Source organism: Myotis myotis, unplaced genomic scaffold, assembly GCF_014108235.1.
Source record: "Myotis myotis isolate mMyoMyo1 unplaced genomic scaffold, mMyoMyo1.p scaffold_m19_p_3, whole genome shotgun sequence".
Classification (NCBI taxonomy): Eukaryota; Metazoa; Chordata; class Mammalia; order Chiroptera; family Vespertilionidae; genus Myotis; species Myotis myotis.
The window spans coordinates 170,164,197-170,184,335 of record NW_023416335.1 but is presented as its reverse complement, the minus strand read 5'-3'; the positions used below and the strand labels follow the sequence as shown (position 1 = coordinate 170,184,335).

The 20,139-nt window shown below is 38.0% G+C and overlaps 1 protein-coding gene and 1 non-coding gene across 7 annotated transcripts in view; one reads left to right on the top strand and one right to left on the bottom strand.

Moving 5' to 3' along the window:
* The window catches only part of PPHLN1 (periphilin 1), a 105,525-nt gene that overhangs the window by 13,455 nt on the left and 71,931 nt on the right, over positions 1-20,139 (top strand). For 3 of the 6 annotated variants that reach the window (XM_036301236.1, XM_036301237.1, XM_036301238.1), the window contains 2 exons: positions 9,563-9,727; positions 12,496-12,557. In XM_036301236.1, the coding sequence (XP_036157129.1) occupies positions 9,563-9,727; positions 12,496-12,557 (227 nt within the window). The remainder of the gene's footprint in view (positions 1-9,562; positions 9,728-12,495; positions 12,558-20,139) is intronic. The other 3 variants (XM_036301241.1, XM_036301242.1, XM_036301240.1) reach the window with 1 other exon arrangement.
* Positions 17,891-17,965, bottom strand: TRNAH-GUG. Its single transcript has one exon. It is a non-coding gene; the product is annotated as a tRNA-His (tRNA).

Here is a 20,139-nt window from a genome sequence, read left to right as displayed (position 1 = left end):
CTAAATCCTTCCTATACATTAAAATCACCCAGGGAGCTCTTAAATATCTATGTATGGGCCCCATTCCAGATAATCTACACTAATAAAAGACAAACATGCAAATTGACCATACCTTTGCTGCACCTTAAGCCACGCCCACCAGCCAATCAGAGCGACCATATGCAAATTAACCCAACCAATTTGGTGGCCGGCAGCCATGCAGCTGAAGCAAGCAGGAGGCTTGGTTGCCCCAATGATGGAGGAAGCCAGGCTTCCCGCCTGCCGCAGCGGGCTCTGAGCTCCACTCAAAGCAACAAAGTTGCAATTCTAGAAGGTAAATAAACCCCAGATACCTGCTTTCATCTGGCCATGGCCACAGAGCTGGAGCGAGCAGGAGGCAGCCAAGCTTCCCGCGGGTCAGCTGGCTCTGAGCTCCACTCAGGCAACAAAGTTTCAATTATAGAGGATAAATAAATCCCAGAATTAAAAAAAAAAAAAAAGGAGAGGCTGGGAGCTTTCGTCGCTGGGGGGGCTTGGCCAGCCTGAAAACGGCCCTCAGTCCCTCACCCAGACGGGCCAGGCACCCCAGTGGGGACCCCCCCACCCTAAAGGGGGTGTGGCTAGCCTGAAAACAGCCTTCAGCCCCTCACGCAGGCTGGCCAAACCTCCATGGGGTGAGGGTCCCCACTGGGGGGGGCTTGACCAGCCTGCAAACACCCATCAGCCCCTCACCCAGGCTGGCCAGGCACCCCATCGGGACCCCCACCCTGATCTGGGACACCCTTCAGGGCAAACCAGGCAGCCCCCACCCATGCACCAGGCCTCTATCCTATATAATAAAAGTGTAATATGCAAAATGACCCTAACTGTTGGGGTCCAGCCCCAGTAGGTCCAGGGGTTCCCAAAGGTGTGGACGCAATTGGTGAAGAATAAAGGACACGGAGGCTGCGTTCGTTGATCAGCAGCCTAGCCAGGTTCTCTAGTCAGGCTCTCCAGCCAGGTTCTGTGTCTTATTGTCTTGTTACATCTGTAGTTATACCAGTTGATTTTAATCCTATCAATTTCTATTCTAAAGGTTAGGGCGTTTCTTATCTCCATTCCAGTGAGTAAAGATTATGTAGCTTAAGCATGATTGTTTGTAGTTAAAGTGATTAACTACCCGCCTGGCACTTAGTTAAGGGGTTTTATTCCCTCCCTAACTTCAGGGAAAAATCCCTACCTGGGGAAACAACCTTTCTCGGAGAGGTGACCTTGGTTAAAACACATAGTGCTAAGAAGGGTAGCAAACACATTAAGAACAGTATGCTATATACGCCAGGTCCCTTGAAACATATGCTGTGCAGATGTTTCTTCCCTGCAGCAACTGTGTCAAGCAACAAGGATGGACCGACTTCCGGCACCTAACATCAGAACGACTGGGAATGACTGGTCACTATGACACACACTGACTACCAGGGGGCAGACACTCAATGCAGTAGCTGCCCCCTGGTGGTCAGTGTGCTCCCACAGGGGGAGTTCTGCTTAGCCACAAGCCAGGTTGACGGCTGCCAGTACAGCAGTGGTGGTGGGAGCCTCTCCCACCTCCTTAGCAGCACTAAGGATGTCAGACTGCAGCTTAGGCCTGCTCCCCACTGGCAAGTGGACATCCCCTGAGGGCTCCCGGGCTGCCAGAGGGATGTCTGACTGCCAGCTTGGGACTGGGCCTAAGCCAGCAGGTGATCATCCCCCAAGAGATCCCAGACTGTGAAGGACACAGGCCGGGCTGAGGACTTCCACCCCAACCCCCCCAGATGCACAAATTTTTGTGCACCGGGCCTCTAGTTAAGTCATAATTATCTGCAGGTAGGATCTGGACATCAGTGTTTAAAAGTTCATCAGGTGATTCTTATATGAAGAGTTAAGAAATGCAGATTGTAGATGAACACTGATGTCACTTATATCAGGAGTTGAAGTAAAGATCACAGGTTGATGGAAGTCCTCAATTAATGAGGACATGCAATTGGTAATTTAGAGTGTAGTAAAATCTGCACAAACCAAAAGCATTTTCTTTTTATCCACTTTTGTATGTATATATGTGAAACAGAGCCTCTTTTACTTGGTAAAATAATTTCAACAGCAGTAAGCAGAGAGATGTTTTATTTATTTATATTTTTACTTTAAAAAAAAAAATCTTTATTGTTGAAAGTATTACATAGGTCCTCCTTTTCCCCCCATTAATCTCTTCCAGCCCACTCCCGTCCTCCCTCTGCCCAGACCCTCACTACCCCATTGTCTATGTACACGGGTTATGCATATATGTTTATGAGTTCATATATGCATAACCACCCTCCCCTGCCTTTTCTCTGAGGTTCAACGGTCTGTTCAAGCTTCTATGACTCTGGGTCTATTTTTGATCATCAGTTTATTTGGTTCATTAGATTCCACATATGAGTGAGATCATGAGATAAGTTTTATACCACAATTGCCCTTGATGTCATAGTAGCTATACTCAACTATCTCTAACTGCCCAATGGGAAATCTTACTTAAGTTCTCTAGCTACTTGGTTTCTCTTAGGGGGGAAGAGCATAGATTGCTTTTCTCCTTTTGAGAGCACAGAACATGCCCAGACCTTATACAGGTCTCCTTGTTTTTCCTTTTTATTCCAGTAGATTGGTCTCCCCATCCCCCTAATCAGCCTCTCCTAACTTATAAATCCTTTAGTATTCCCATATTCCCCCTCCTCAAGACTCAGATTCATTTTTTTCCCGGTGAACTGGGCCTTATTTTGGTTAGTAACATAAAGCCTTTCTTTTCCCTCAATATGTTATGTACTCCTTTGATGGCTCTTGGGAATTATGCCTTCTATGTTACACCTACATTTTAGTTAAATAAAACATAGGTTCTTAACCTTTTTTGTGTGCCATGGATCCCCTTAGCAGCCTGGTGAAGTATATGGAGCCCTTCTCAGAACCACTTATTTGAAGATAATAAACTATTAAAAACCAAATTTGTGATGTAGTATATGTACTTCGTTGGTAGGTCAATCAATCATTAAATATCAAGAGCTAGTGGTAGGAGTTTTATTGCAGTATTTTCAAAGTAGTGATGAGTGTAAATGATATTTTGAGATATTTGCAATAGCAATAATTTGATATATAAATATCTGACTTCTGTTAGTGATGACGCACAAATACTGCTATTGTGTTTGTTGCCTATATTTAGGTGAAAGAGTAATTTTGTATTCACATCTGCTTTCATGGTCTCAACTGAATCCTTGGGTTAAAGTGATAAGTGACCCTAAAACTAGAAATGTAACTCAATCAAGTTATAATTTCTGACCGGATTTAATAAAAACATAGCTTAAAAGTTTTAAAATAGTTTCTTACAATGCAGAGATTATCTAATATTACCTTAAAAACTATATTGTTATATCATATTGACATGTGCAAGGATGTTCACAAGCAGCATTATCCATATAATTCCAAAATGGCAACAATCTGAATGTCTAGTAGTAGAATGGATAAATTAATTTACAACCGTACAGCAATGAGAATGAATGGAATTTTGCCAAATGCAACAGCATGTGTGAATCTCACAAGCATGATACTGAAAGAAGCCATACACAAGAGTATATTCTGTGTGTTTTCTTTTATATAATGTGTCAAAACTGGCAAAACTAGTCAGGAAAGTGGTTACATTTGGGAAGACAAAGGTAGTGACTGGGAGACAGCATGGGAAGGCTTTTGCCTTGCTAGGAATGTTAAGTTTCTTGATCTGAGTAGTAATTCACAGTATGATTAACTGAAGAGAATTTATCCAGGAGTGTATTTGTGATTTTTATACTTTTTTGTGTATATGTCATATCTCAATAAAAATTTCACTTAAATTTTGAAAAAGCATATTATTATTTTCTAAATATAAAATTGTAGTTAATTCTTTTAAAAGTGAGAAGCCACTATCATTAGTGCCTGGAATAGAGAAAGATAATACTCTATTTTTTATATTTGGGTTGTATACTAGAAAAGCAATTTTACTGCATTTTTTTCTTCTCTCTTTGCCCCATTCATTCCTAATTCTGATATGTCAGAAATGTATTTAAGGAACATTGGATTGATATATAATATGACTTGAAGGGGAGACTTGAGAAGGTACCTATGACACTATTATTTTATCATTAATAAAAGCAGGAATTTTGTGGCCTCCTAGTTTTGTTGAACCTGGAAAGGCAATTGGATACTCATATATTTTTGTGCCCATATTAAATTACACTAAATTTGAGTATTGGAAAGCTTATCCTCAGTGTACAACTTTATAAGTACCGCGCGCTAACCGATTGCGCAACTGGAGCTCCCTCAGTGTACAACTTTATAGCTTTTAAAAATTACTTGTGTATCAATAAATTACTTTTATAAGGTGCTTGCACAGAAATTTTTATTTGGTCTTAAACTTGGGTAGATAGGATGTAAAGCTCAAAGGGGTACACTACCGAGCAGGGGTCCTCAGACTTTTTAAACAGGGGGCCAGTTCACTGTCCCTCAGACTGTTGGAGGGCCAGACTATAGTTTTTTAAAAAACTATGAACAAATTCCTATGCACACTGCACATATCTTATTTTGAAGTAAAAAAACAAATGTTTTCGGCGGGCTGCATGTGGCCCGCGGGCCGTAGTTTGAGGACCCCTGCTACAGAGAGTCTGTATATAAGTATATACATTTCTCCATTGGGAATATCTGCATTTAACTTCTAGATGTCTGTAAGGTCCTTATTTTTATACCCTCGCCGGTGTGGCTAAGTGGTTAGAGCATCGGCCCATGCTCTATCCACTGAGCCAAGGCTAGGGCAAGTGCAATGTTTTTTTAAAGTTTTTTTTTTTCCCAATGTGAAAATTACTACATGAAATGCAAAATCTAAGTGTTAATGTGCTTAGTTTTGATTTAGTAATATTATTGTAGAGCTGCCCTAGCAGGTGCTTAACTTTCTTGACTGACAGAATTGCAACAATAACAATCCTCACTGGAGGACAAACTGCGGGGGGGGGGGGGGGGGGGGGGGCGGGGGGGGTGGTTAGAAGGGAAGGGGAAGGGGAGGGGAAGAAAAAGAGAGAAACATTGATGGTTGGCTGCCTTCTGCACGCACGTACCCCTACTGGGGATTGAACCAACAACCCAAGTATGTGCCCTGACCCGGAACTGAACTGGCAACCAAGTGGTGCACAGGATGATACTAAACCTAGTGAGCCAGTCCTACTGAGCTTCCTTTTTTTGTTGTCACTATTTTCAGAGAGATACAATCAGTTCTTGGCTACATTCTACAACAATGTGTACTAATTTTCTGGGACAGTTCCAGTTTAATATATTTGATAAATTATCCCCAAAAGGCAATTGAATATTTCATTGAAAATTCAGCAAGTGAGCCCGCTGTAGTGGCTCAGTTGGTTGAGCATTGTCCCCTGCACTGAGAAGTTGCAGTTTGCATTCCTGTTCAGTGTATATGCCTGGGTTGCAGGTTTGATCTCAGGTCAGGGAGTGCACGGAAGGCAACCCATCTCTCTCTCTCTCTCTTTCTTTCTCTCTGCACCCCCCTCCCCCCCGCCTTTTCTCTGTAAGTATGTCCTTTAAAAAAAGAAAACTCAGCAAGCTAATTAAACCAGTAAGTGCTATAATAAAAATGCTTGTCACAAACTAGGATGGATCAGAGTGAAGAACCCTCATACTTAGAAAAGTTTACCAGCCTGTGTAATACAATTTTTTAGTTAGATATGGTTTGTTAGGTACTTTTCTAGTAAAAAGCATGTGATGCCAAAAGTGATACAACATGGGGATAGCAAAGAAGAATATATATTATGTATGTGGTGCTTACTATGTGCCAAATGATATTCCAGATGATGGGAATAGAGCAGTGAATAAGACAAAATAAGGTTTCTGTAAGTGCAATTATCAAAACTCAAGGTTAATCTTGTTTTGTCTGTGCCTTCACTGCTTTTCTCTTTCTCGGATTATTTAGAAGTAAATCCAAGATACCATATTTCAAATGCAAATAAATATTTCATTGTGTATCTCTAACAGATAAGCATGCTAAAAGGGGGTGCTTATGCATTAAAATTTTTATTTTAAATATTTTTGTGTTAAATTGTGTGCAAAATATATTTTATTGACATTGGAGAATAAGTAATTTCAAAGAAATAGTAATCCTCATAATCTGTATCCAGCCTAATAATTTCATTGAGTTCATTTTTGGTTAATTGAAAATGATCCCTTTTATCCTCAAAAACCTTTTAAGTTTTACTTTGTAAGTTCTAGTTTTTATTTTTGGTTTGTATGTAATGGTGCCATTGTTTTCTAAGATATTTCTAAAATGAAGGTTCCAAACATACCAGTCCTGAAGCCTTGTGTACTTTTGCTAGCATTTAGAGAGGAAAATTACATGTGTATAGCTTATTGTAAGATTTGTACAGGAATTTCAAAGAGTGATGATATTTTCATTCAGGTCTGGCATTGCAGGTAACGAAAAGTACTATTTGAACTTTTTTTTTTTTTAAAATATATTTTATTGATTTTTTACACAGAGGAAGGGAGAGGGATAGAGTTAGAAACATCGATGAAAGAGAAACGTCAGTCAGCTGCCTCCTGCACACCCCCCACTGGGGATGTGCCCGCAACCAAGGTACATGCCCTTGACTGGAATCGAACCTGGGACCCTTGAGTCCGCAGGCCAATGCTCTATCCACTGAGCCAAACCAGTCAGGGCTATTTGAACTTTTTTAGTATAAGCTTTTGAAAGAGAAATTCTGAAATCTTTGTCACTCATCATGGATTTTATTAGAAAGAAAAAGAAATCCATGAATGTTGTACCTAGATAAGGCATGAACTGTCTCTGAAAATATTTTTGCTTTGTCACAGACTCATATAGTCATCTTCATTTCCTTAAATCTTTTCATATAGCTAGGGAGTTTTCTTTAAGATTAGATGCCTACAGAGCAGAGATGCTATAATGTACTTATATTTGAACACTTTCTCAAAACAGGAAACAGTTTGATTTTTATTGCTAGATACAAGAGCTGTTATTAGGAGTTGTTTTTCCCCCCCATTTATTATTTGGTAAAAATAATTTGTTAAATATGTAACTAAATGTGATTCTAGTTTTACTTCTTTGAAAGTTTTACCATACACATTTTATTTTTTTTTATTTTTAATTTTTTTAATTTTTATTATTTTTAAAATATATTTTATTAATTTTTTACAGAGAGGAAGGGAGAGGGATAGAGAGTTAGAAACATCGATGATAGAGAAACATCGACCAGCTGCCTCCTGCACACCTCCTACTGGGGATGTGCCCGCAACTAAGGTACATGCCCTTGACCGGAATTGAACCTGGGACCTTTCAGTCTGCAGGCCAACGCTCTATCCACTGAGCCAAATTGGTTAGGGCCCATACACATTTTAAAATCCTGAAATAATTTTCTAGTAACTGGGGGAGTTGAACAAAGGAATAGGCTGCTTAGGAAGAAGCTCTCTCCCCATTTATAGAAATGTTTAGGCATATGCACCCCACCATCCTCCAAATAAGCATGTTCCAACAAATAAGGATATTGTGGGATGGAATTTCATGGTTTCTTAAAACTGGAGAAATCAGTAATTCTACTTTTATAACAAATTTTGAATTAACATTTTTGAATAATACATTTTGAATTAGAAAATGTTATAATTTGTAATGTTACTAATTTTGGCTTAATGACATTTTTTGGAAGATTAGCATTTGCTTAGATTTAATTGAAAGCTCTGTGAAAGATAGTGTTTAGAAGAAACTCAATAAATTAATCTGTATACTATGTTGTTTTAATATATTTTTATTGATTTCATAGAGGGAGGGAGAGGGAGAGAGATAGAAACATCAATTATGAGAGAGAATCATTGATCGACTGCCTCCTGCACATCCCCTACTGGGAATGTGCCCGCAACCTGGCATGTGCCCTTGACTGGAATCAAACCCAGGACCCTTCACTCCACAGGCAGACACTCTATTCACTGAGCCAAACCAGCTAGGCTGTTTAGTATGTCTGATGCAAACATATAAAATGTTTCTTATAATTTAATATCTAACATACTAAAGAAGGAAACCACCTTGGAAAAAAATTAGGTAGATATTTTAGCTGTCAGGTAGATATGAACTACTGATTTTATTTTTTCCAAGCACATTAACAAATTTCCTACCCTTTGGGAAGTTTGAATAGGATGTAATAACTTATTAACTGAATAGTTGTAGTTATCAATGCTAAGAAGTAATCTAAGAAATAGACAATTAAAAAAATTTAGTGCTTCAAGTAGACTTACGTAAATAGTAAACATTCTTTGAGCACTTAGTTTATACTATTGTTCTAAATGCTTTACAATCTGTTTTTTATTTAGCCCTCACACCAACCTCATGAGGTAGGTATTAAGCTAATTTTACAAATAATGAAACTGAGGTTTAGTAAGGTAAAGTATCCAGCTTTGAATGTTGGGCTTTATGTTTTGTTTTTTTTATTTTGTTAAATTAGTTAACTTACTAGTTGATCATGTCTTACATACTGTGATAGCTTACCAGTTTCTTCCACCTCTATCTCACCCAATATTGATAGAAAGTTAGCATGAGTGCTCAAGAACAGATTACTTACAGATATGTGCTCTGTATTTCTAGTTTTTACTGTTGATCATCATTTTTGTTCTGTTACTTCACAGCAGCTACTAATCTAAGACCAGTGTTGTTCTCCCTCTGCCCAATTTCCTAACCCCCACAAATAACCCATTCAGTTCCTAAAACGTTAAAACAGTGGTTCTCAACCTTCTGGCCCTTTAAATACAGTTCCTCATGTTGTGACCCAACCATAAAATTATTTTCGTTGCTACTTCATAACTGTAATGTTGCTACTGTTAAGAATCGTAGTGTAAATATCTGATATGCAGGATGGTCTTAGGCGACCCCTGTGACCGCCAAAGGGGTCACGACTCACAGGTTGAGAACCGCTGCTTTAAAACATTAACAACATATTACTTTGAAAATTCATTCAAATTTTACATTGGGTTTTCTTTTGTGTCCAAACCTATGAAGTCAAAAACTCTCCTTTGTCCAGAGCTGTGGAGAGATAGCAAAATGTTTCCTCCTGATCTTCCTACCTCAGTATTACCTCCCTATTTACTGTTGCTAATGTGTAGAAAAGTCTTGCATTTCTTATGAACAGTATACTTTAACAATAGACCAAGGATGTATGTTATCTTAAATGATTTTATTCCTAAAATTCCTAGGCAATTAGAGATTAGAGTTATTGTAACACTCTTATTTTCTGTAGTTTATTTATTATTAAAAAATATTTTTCTTTTACTTATGGTTTTCTGCATTGCTGCATGTTAAACACCTGGTTTTCTTCATTGAACGATTTTATTTCCTTTAATCCATGTGAAGACCGTACTGTTAGTTAAATTCATGTTATTTCATTAAAGCATTTTTGTTTGTTTATACATTTACTTTGTTTGATTAAGGATAAGATCTCCTGTGCTTTTTTGAAACCTTTCCAAAACCAAAGAGAGAAATTAGTGATTGTTGTATATTTCTTTTTGTCTGTTTTAGGATGGCTACCATAGAGTAGTTAATATTGTGACAAAGAAACCACCACTGCTAGACAGACCGGGTGAAGGAAGCTACAGTAGATATTACAGTCATGTTGATTACCGAGACTATGACGAGGGCCGCAGTTTTTCTCATGATCGAAGAAGTGGTCCACCTCACAGAGGAGTATGTAAATTTACCCCATGTACTAATTGTTACTTTTTTCATAAGTTTAAAAGTCATGTAATTTTTAAAATTTATGTGACTGGTCATGAAGGCAGTTGAATAAACACTTCCTGCTTGATGCTCTGTTGAATTGCCTGCTGGAGCTGTCAAATGGGAACTGATAGTGAAGAATCTGGGGGTGCTGGACAAAGTGGGTAAGCACTCTGGAGAGCTTTATCTAAATGACATCAATTCCAACTAGCCCACATCATCAGGGATTTGCAGAAGCAGTTAAAGGTAATCTGTTCCCTTGGGACTTAGTAAGTGATGACCACGTGGTTACCATCTCTTACAAATGTGCCCACTTATGATTACTTTGCTTATTTTTAGCATGATGAAATGCTGTGGGTGAGGTTGGGTTAAGGTTGAGTCTCTGTTTCATTTTTGCTATAGTTATTATTAAAATTTATTTACTAATTCAGATTAGAAAGCACTCAAAACATCACCTTTCCCATAGTAAGCACTTTTAAAATGTTGGCTGATATCATTACTATTTTGACTGCTGTTATATCTTTTTTTGTGATCATCTTTAATATTACAAAACTATGTATTTAATGTTGCAGTAATCTGTCATTGAGCTTGATTGAAAATATTCCTTGATGCAATTTCTTCAATGTAGCTTGCATGTTTCCTCTGCTAGGCCATTTTCCTACATTATCTCTTTCCCCCCTTCCCTATTGTATAATATTGTAGTTGACAGTACCTATTCAAGCATTTCTTATGATAAAATTTGACCTTACATTTGCTGTTGGAATTAGTTTCTATACTTTTCACTTGAAGAAATGGAGGTAAGGTGACTTACCTAGGGTGGGTATACGTATGGGAGTCCAGTTCTCTCACTGCCATGTCGTGGTTGCGCTGACAATTCTATAGTGATAATGAGACTATTCAGTATTTTCTTACGTTTGCTTTGAAAGTTTGGAGTGTTAGGGTTTCTTCTCATAGAATTAATTTTTATTTTATTTAACTTTAACATGTCATGCTCTTCCTTTAAGAAGAGGGATTCCATTTTGAAAAGTAAATATGCATTATCCTTATCCTAGAAATACTGACTATTGCCATCAGAGCCCTTATTCCAGGTAGTCTCAGGAAGAAACAATTTGATCTTTGCATAAACTTGTTAACCCTCTTGTGAAAACCCTGTGGCCCCATTTGCTACTGTAGAGAGGGAATTTTGGATTCAATGGACCAATTTGTATTTGAATCCTCATGAACATGATTTTTTTCTAAAACCTTGGAGCATAATAGTGCCTCAACAATAATTTTTTCTATTGATATAAATAGTGTTTATACTGTATACAACATTTCCTCTTTAAATTCCCTTCAAACAAACAAGCCCACTCGAGATTCTTAGGACTTTTATGACACTGATTCTTTTCTAGACTTCAGTCATATAATGCAAACTACTTACTTGATCCAATATTTAATTATAGCTGTTGAGTTTTTTCTTTTGTTTATATTTAATGTTGTGAAGAAAAATGATGAATAGACTTCATTTATATAAGAGCAGAGTCTGTGATGCTAAAGGAAATGAAAATAGTATTTATTTAGCTGAATCATTGTTTCTGATTGTAAGTAATTCACATGTTGTATTGTTCTGTGTATCATTTTAAATTAATTGGGTGTGGATTATTATGTGTTTCTTTTTTTATGAACCTTTTTAAATGTGTCTATCTTAGAGGACACAATGTATTTGCTTTCTTTGATTAATTTCAAACTTAGTGCCACAGTTAGCTCTAACATAGCTTATCAGCAAGGGTGGTTTCTTGTTTCCAAATTTAATAGGAGGTAAGATGAGAAATGAAAACTTGAGAGAAAAGTGGGAAAGCACTAAATTTCTTATTGAGCTTGAAAATTGATGAGATAACTTGACATAGGAAAAAAATGAAAGGCCAAGAAACATCTACTTAATTAAATTTAAATTGAGCCTTTGTTCTTGAACAGCCCTTAGCTATTGTTATGTTGATATATATGTCCTTGGCATTAAGACTGTTAGGGCCTACCAGATAAATATTTAAGCATTTTCATTGAAATAAATGTACCACAGATTCTCAGTTTATTACTAATTTAGTTGTTGAAATGGATGATTTGTATATTTTTTATTTTATGCTTTTTAGCCTCAGAGAAATTTTTTTTTCTGTTTATCAGATTATTTATTCACTTGATTCTTAGATTCACTTGTTGATAGATGCATATTTGTTGTTCATAATTTGTATCTTTACCATTTTCTTCTTCTTCCTCTTCTTAAAGGGATACCTTTCAGCATTTCATATAATACTGGTTTGGTGGTGATGAACTCCTTTAGCTTTTCCTTATCTGTGAAGCTCTTTTTTTCTTTTTTAATTAATTAATTAATTAATTAATTAATTTTTTTATTGCTTAAAGTATTACAAAGGGTATTACATATGTGTCCATTTCCCCCCCCCCGCCCTTGACAGTCCCCTAGCCTCCCCTATCCCCCAGTGTCTTTTGTCCATTGGTTATGCTTATATGCATGCATACAAGTCCTTTGGTTGATCTCTTACCCCCCTCCCTCCTGCCCCCCAACCCTCCCTGGCCTTCCCGCTGCAGTTTGACAATCTGTTTGATAGCCTCAGAGAAATTTAGAAAGGTGTTTTGTCTTCATATTATTTTGATCTTAGAGACTAGGTTCCTAGTACTATTGTTAGATATATTCTATGTGATCAAAATAACACAAATAAATATCTAAGTAACTTTTTATTTTACAGGATGAATCTAACTATAAATGGACAAGAGATGATCATTCTGGAAGTCGTCAGCCTGAATACAGGTAAAAAGATGAAATTAATAACATAACTACTTTGATACTTGACTCACGAGATATAGAAGGTCCTTGGGTTACATCGGAGATTCGTTCCTATGGAGCGACATAACACGATTTTTGCTGTAAGTTGGAACCCACCTACATAAGCACCTACGTCACTCACATGGAGCACATACACAGCAGTAATGAAGTGAAACAGTAAAAAAAATTAAAAGAAAGATAACAACTCCTGACCTTTACTTGTGGTAAATAAATAAATAAAAACATAAAGCATATATGTACATACAGCGAAATGATGGAACTTTTTTTTTTATAAATAAACTAGAGGCCCTGTGCATGAAAATTCATGCACTGGGGGGGGCTGTCCCACAGCCTGGCCTGCCCCCTCTCACAGTCCGGGAGCCCTCAGGGGCAGGAGGCGACCCGGCGATCAGGGGAGGGCGATGCCCCATCATGACACCTCTGCTGCTGCCACTGTTGGCAGCGCAAGCCTCAGCCGGCCCTGGTTACCTGAGCCTCAGGCGGCCCTGGGCGGCTGGGCAGCCAACATCTGAAGGTTGCCTGCACCTTGGGCTGGCCCTGGGTGGCTCGGGGACTGAGGGGATTGGGGGACTCTGGAGGCAGGCGTGAGGAGCGCCGGGCCCCTGCTGCTCCGGCGGGTTTGAGGGGACTGGGTGCTGCCATCTTGTGGCTCTGGGCGCCACCATCTTTGAGGGTGTGGCAGTCAGTTAGCATATTTCCTCCTTATTGGCTGTGGGCGCCGCCATCTTTGCGACGGTGTGATGGTCAATTAACATATTCCTCCTTTATTAGATAGGATGGGAGATGGTGACGTAACCACAAAACGACATACGTCGAGTCTGATGTAACTCGAGGACTGACTGTATCAAACCTCAAGGGGCTTCTGCTCAAGGTGGCAGTGTAGATAAATGCAGTACTCCTATTCTTCCACAACCACATCAAAATTACAAGTGAACTACAGAATGAGCACCATTCAGAATAGCCTGAAATCTATCTAGCTGAACAAAAGTTCTAACTAAGGATATAAAGAAGAAGCCAAATTGAGACTGGTGGTAGGGACAGAGACACAGAATTGGCTGGTTCCATGCCACATGTGGTGGTTAAAAATCGGGAGGCTCCCACTAAGGAACGAGGAGTTCTGTCCCACACACTAAGGAACAAGGGGTTCTGTCCCACACCAGGATTCACCTGCCAGGGTTCCAGTGCCCAGAAAAGTAAAAACCGGTGGGGATTGTTGCTTAGCAAAGCTCTCATTTAGAATTGAAGGTCAGATAAAGGTCTTCCCAGACAAGAAAAAGGAAAAAGCTAAAGGAATTCATCACCACCAGTAAGACATAGTAAACAGTTTTTAAGAAGAAGAAGAAAAAGATAAAAAAATATGAATGCCTTGGCTAGGTGGTTCAGTTAGTTGGAGCATTGTCCTGCACACCAAACGGTTGTGGGTTTGATTCCTGATCAGGGCACATACCTAGGTTGTGGGTTTGATCCTTGGTTGGGGTGTGTATGGGAGACAACTGATGATGTTTCTTTCACATCAATGTTTCTCCCTCTCTCTCTTAAAATCAATAAAATATATCCTTAAGTAAGGATACAGTAAATTATATGAATAATGATGTTAAATACATACTTATCAACAATTACTTTAAATGCAAATAAATAGGTTAAATGCTCCAATCAAAAGACATATAGTGGCTAAATGGTTAAAAAAAAAAAGACCCTTACATATGCTATCTGCAAGGGACTTGCTTCAGATGGAAAGACACACACAGACTAAAAGTAAAGGAATGGAAAAAGATATTTCATGAAAATGGAAATAAACAAAAAACTATGGTAGCACCCAGGTGGTGTTCCTTAGTGGTTAGAGCATCATCCCATGCACTGAAGGGTCGTGGGTTCAATTCCAGGTTAGGGCACATTCTCAGTTTGCAGGTTTGGTCCCCAGTTCGGGTGTGTGCATGAGGTAACCAGTCAGTGTTTCTCCACACATCCTAGTCACATAGGTGGACTATATTTCCCAGCCTTCCTTCCGTCTAGATGTGGCCATATGATTAATTTATCTCCAGTAAAGTGTAAACAGGAGTTCTGCTTCTACATGTATTCTTCCACGCACATTGACCTTTTCCCATGTTGCAGGGTGGGTCCTGGAATGGAATGACAGCAGACCCGTGGCCTTGGAAGCCACATGTTGAAATAGAGTGGTCAGCCTCGGTTTCTGGATGATTGCATGGAGTCTCTTACCCTGGCATGCCTGCCCTAGACTGTTAGATGGTAGCTAGACTTCTTTTGTGTAGTGACTGAACCCTGCATTTTTGGGTATTTTTGTTATAGCAATTTAAGCTTATTTTATCTCTGTAACAATACTCAGTGTTTTATCTCTTTGTCCATATCTCCTGCCTAGAATACTTTTAAGTGTAAAGATGTGGTTTTGTGGAAAGGGCTCTGGACTTGGTCATCAAACTTCTAATCACAACTCTGCTGCAAGACATTTATTTTTGAGGGTAGTGTAGAATAAAAGGTAATATGAGAACTCCCTTCACTTAAGTCACAGCACCCTAGTTCTAAAGTTTCTAAAAAAAGATATATGAGGTTTAAATTTATTCTTAAGTTTTCCCTACTAGCTGCTTTTTCAAATGATTCCCACAGTCTTAATTCCTTTTTGAAGTTCATGTTGACTAGAAATGAAGTAGTCGGTATTTTGTGTGGAATATTTGTGTTGGATGTGCAAAGGAAAGAAAAATGAGGTCTCAGATAAGTGAAATGCTGTCTTTCTCCCCTTTCCTCTCTCCTCTTACATTCCCTGCCTCCTACTTTAATTGAATTTTACTCTTAACTGGTAAAGTTATGTCTGCTTAAAGAGAGGGGTCCATCACAACTTGTCTGGTGTGACTGATGTCATGGGCTGAAATTACCTTGAGAGGATGCATATTAATAGGTGAGAATTCTGAGCTTTATAAATCGGCTTTCGCAACCAACATCCGAGGTAAATATAGTGCAGATAGTTTCAAGACTATATTCTGAGGAACGGTGCATTATAGGGCATTAGTTCTTCCCATCTTCATTCTCCAGGTAACTTTGCCTCCTGTGTGTGTCCAGCATTATGGCTGAAATGTTTGTGATACAGCCGAAGATGCTGTCCCAACTCTTAAACTGTTTTTTTGAAAATAAAAAACATTAGTTCAGTTAAGTATGGCTTTAAAAAAAATCTTTATAGTAAGAATTCCAGTTATACTGTTATTTATATTTCTTCAAAGGCTCTTTTTGATTTCCTGATAATTAATTGTATTTAACCCATTATATCGTGCATTTATCCTCATTTTCAACATAACTAAAAACATTATGAAGACTTTAGATGTAGGTATTCTTGTGTAAATGGAACTTTGCAGTAGTCACAGTGCAAAGTTTCTACCCTCTGATTTTTGAAATGGCATTAAAAATGTGCCCCAGTTTCCACTATCCTATTGCTATTTAGCATGTTTCAGGGTAATTGTTAAAATAAACAAAATTCTTTCTTTAAAATTAGGATGATACTTGCATAAAGAAAGTTATGCTAGTTGCTATTGATTGAATTTTATAGATAGTCATGAGTGTTGGGACTAACACATTTTTTTTTTTTAATCCTCATTCTGGGATTGTTTTTCATTGATTCTAGGGAGAGGGAAGGAAGGAGAGAGAAGCATTGATGTGAGAGAGAAACATCGATCAGTTGTCTCCCATATACACCCCAATTGGGGATTGAACCCACAACCTGGGTATGTCCCCTGACTGGGAATCGAACCCACGACCCTTCAGTACATAGGATGATGCTCTAACCAACTCTACCACACTGGCCAAGGAGGGACTAACACATTTTAAAACATACATATATATTTTTATTGATATCAGAGAGGAAGGGAGAGAGAGAGAAACATCAATGATGAGAGAGAATCATTGATTGGCTGCCCCTTGCAAGCCCCATTTTGGGGATCGAGCCCGCAACCCGGGCATATGCCATTGACCAGAATCGAACCCGGGACCCTTCAGTCCAGAGGCTGATTCTCTATCCACAGAGCAAAACCAGCTAGGGTAGGACTAACACATTTTAAAAATAAAAATAGTATGCATAAAGTTGTGATATTTGTATCAATTAATTGATAATTCCCCTTTTAATTTTTTTGGGAAACCAATAACCTATAGAGGTTTCATGTTTTGCACTTTAAATACTCAGTGACAGTTGTTTATGTGGCTTTGTTTTAGTTTGTACAGTTTTTCTGGAAACAGTTCTATACTTAAGAATGTCTAGCTTAAATTTATTTTACTTCTGTGATTTTAGTTGTTTTTGTTAAAATGGGATTCTACATCTGAAATAAATTTAAGGGTCTTAATGATCAGGAAAATAGAAACGTCTGAGCGTTTCGGACGGAGGGTTAGAGTCACTAGCAATCCAAGGCTACCTTAAGGAATTGAGGTCACGCAGCCAGGCTAGTCTATTTCCAGCTTACCCTGCACTTTTGTGGCCCTTTGAGGTTTCAGCCCTCCTTCCCTGGTAAGATCTGAGCTCTATTTTTATATTCTAATCCTTGGAAGCTATCAAAATTATTTCTCAACTTTTCATCCTCTCAGCTGCTGCTTCTGAAATTGGCAGATACATATAGGGAAAAGCAGCCTCTTAAAAGATAAGCCCAGCTCTCTGGGCTTTCTCCTCTTCTTATTGATTCCATAGTTCTTTACTGAATTCTTAGCTCTGAGGACTCTGAGCAGTTTGCTAAAAAAAAATTTGGTTTTTCTACATTTTTTTTTTTTAGCTGTTAACTTAGTTCTTAATTTTTGGATGTAGAGGTATTTCTTTTTTCTTGTTTTTAAAATATATTTTTATTGATTTCAGAGAGAAAGGGAGAGGGAGAAGGAGAGAGAAACATCAATGATAAGAGAGAATCATTGATTGACTGCCTCCTGCATGCCCCTACCGTGGATCCAGTCCACAACTTGGATGTGTGCCCTGACCAGTAATTGAGCCGTGATCTCCTGGTTCATACATAGGTCGATGCTCAGCCACTGAGCCACGCTGGCCAGGCTAGAAGTACTTCTTGAATGTAATAGTGGTGTTTTGTTGAAGTAGCAGAAATTGAGGTGAGCCTTGAGGTAATGGTATCTTTGGCTTGAACATTATGAAATATAAATATTTTATTTATTTATTTTAAATGTAGTAATTAGTAATAATCTTTTACTTATTGATTGATTGACTGATTTCAGAGAGGAAGGGAGAGGGAGAGAGATAGAAATGTCAGTGATGCTAGAGAATCATTGATCGGCTGCTTCCTGCATGCCCCGTACTGGGCATGTGCCCTGACCGGGAATTGAACCCAGGACCCTTCAGTCCACAGGCCAACGCTCTGTCCACTGAGCCAAACCAGGGCTAAATATTTTTTAAAAATATAAAAAATTTAATAGAAAATGTCTGTTAAATGTGGAGTATAGAATTAAAACCATGAGTGAGTGCACAGAAGGACAATGGAAGACTTAAATTTTTCTACTAATAACCATTTTGTGTTTATTTGTTCATTAGTCATTTGATAGTGTTTAGCTGCATTGATATAGTAGCAGACTCCAAAGATTTAAGAAAAACTATGGGAGAAAAACAATGTTTTTTATTATCAAGTGTTATTTTTTAATGTTTTATTTATAAAAGGTTGTTAATCTGTTTACTGACTTTTCCTATAGAGTGGGTAAAAAGAATCATAATACTTGGAAGTGATGTTGAAGGTTAAGAGTTGCTGTGTTAAGATAGCATTTTTCTGAATAATGGGAAAATAAATAGCAAAAATATAGGAAGTGGGATGATTTCTTGGAAGATTTGCCTTTGCAGACAGATTATCCTGAATTGGAGGAACCTAATCACGTTGCACTGATTTCTTAGTGATCCTCTGGGAAGCTGACCTAACACCAGGTGATGGTAGCTGAAATTGACAAGGCTGACTTATTTTGGGCTTGTCATGTAATGCTATGCTACTTGTGTGTTCAAAAGAAATCATTAAAATGTACTAATGATTTTCTGACAATAGTTGGTCTCACAATTTGTATTTTCTTAAAATAAATATTAATGAAAATTATTTTCTCAAAGATAAAAAGTTCTGTTCATTTTCTTTAAAAAATCCTTTCAGGTCATGTTAAATAAGGAATGATATTTTTTCTATATCACGTTTTTAGAAGAAAATTGGCACCTTTCTTTTTAGTAAACATACATAAAGTACACAAATCAAGGTATACAGCTCAATGAATTACCATAAGTGTAACCACAATTTGGTTAAGAAATAGAACATTACTTGTATCCAGAAGCTTTTTTATACCCCTGCTCAATTACTTTCCACTTCTTCCCCATAGGTGATCATTATTCTCACAAAGCAATCACAAGGCAATATTAATAGTCAATGGGAAAAATTACATTTGTGACTTTTACAATTTTTTTGTCAAAACAAACTCTGTCAATTAGAAATGTACAGGGAAATGAAAAAAAAGGTAAACCTAAATACTCATTTAGTGCACTGTAATTTAAGACATTAGAAACAATGAGAGTTAGAGTTTTATTTCTTTGTAAAAAGCTTATTAGAGTGGTGCCATCTCATTTTATAACTTAAGATACAGAACAAACATCTTTTTTATGCCTTGGCGAATTGTCATACTGCATTCTAAGATTGGATCAATTTCCAACATTTATCTTTGTCTTTTCATTGTGAAATACCTCTGAGAGCTCCTTTAATGTGAAGAATTTTGTTAGTTTCTCTTCCTCTGGCACATTTCATTCTTTTGGTCACAGTCTTTTTTGTTAATCCTCACCTGACGTTTCCTATAATTTCCCTTTTATTTTTAAAGGGAATCAATTTTCCATTGATTTTTATTATTTTTTAAAATATATTTATTTTATAGTAATTTGCTTCTTCTACATACCATTTTTAAAAATATATTTTTATTGATTTCAGAGAGGAAGGGAGAGAGAGAGATGGAAACATCAGTGATGTGAGAGAATCATTGATCAGCTGCCTCCTGCATGCCCCTCACTGGGGATTGAGCCTACAACCTGGGCATGTGCCCTTGACTGGAATTGAACCTGGGACCCTTCAGTCCGCAGGCCGATGCTCTATCCACTGAGCCAAACTGGCTAGGGCTCCATTGATTTTTAGAGAAAGTGGAAGTGAGGGGGAGAGAGAAAGAGAAAGAAACATCGATGTAAGAGACACACATAGATTGGTTGCCTCCCACAGGTGCCCCTGGAGATTGAGCATGTAACAGGTACATGCCCTTAACTGGAATTGAACCCGACCCTTCAGTTCTCAGGCTCTATCCACTGAGCAAAACTGGCTGGAGCTCACTTTCGTCTTTTACGTCAATAAGTTTGCCTTCAGCAGTTGCCTCAGGGTACAGTATCTTGAAGGTAAACATTGTCAACATTCTCATAGTTAACTATTTTTTCTGTAATTCTGTTTATGTTCAGTTTGAATTGTACTCCTATCGTTATCACTTTTGTATTTCTTGGCTGCACTTTTGTACCCCTCCAGTTGTACAGTCAAAAATCTCATATCTTCAGACATTGATT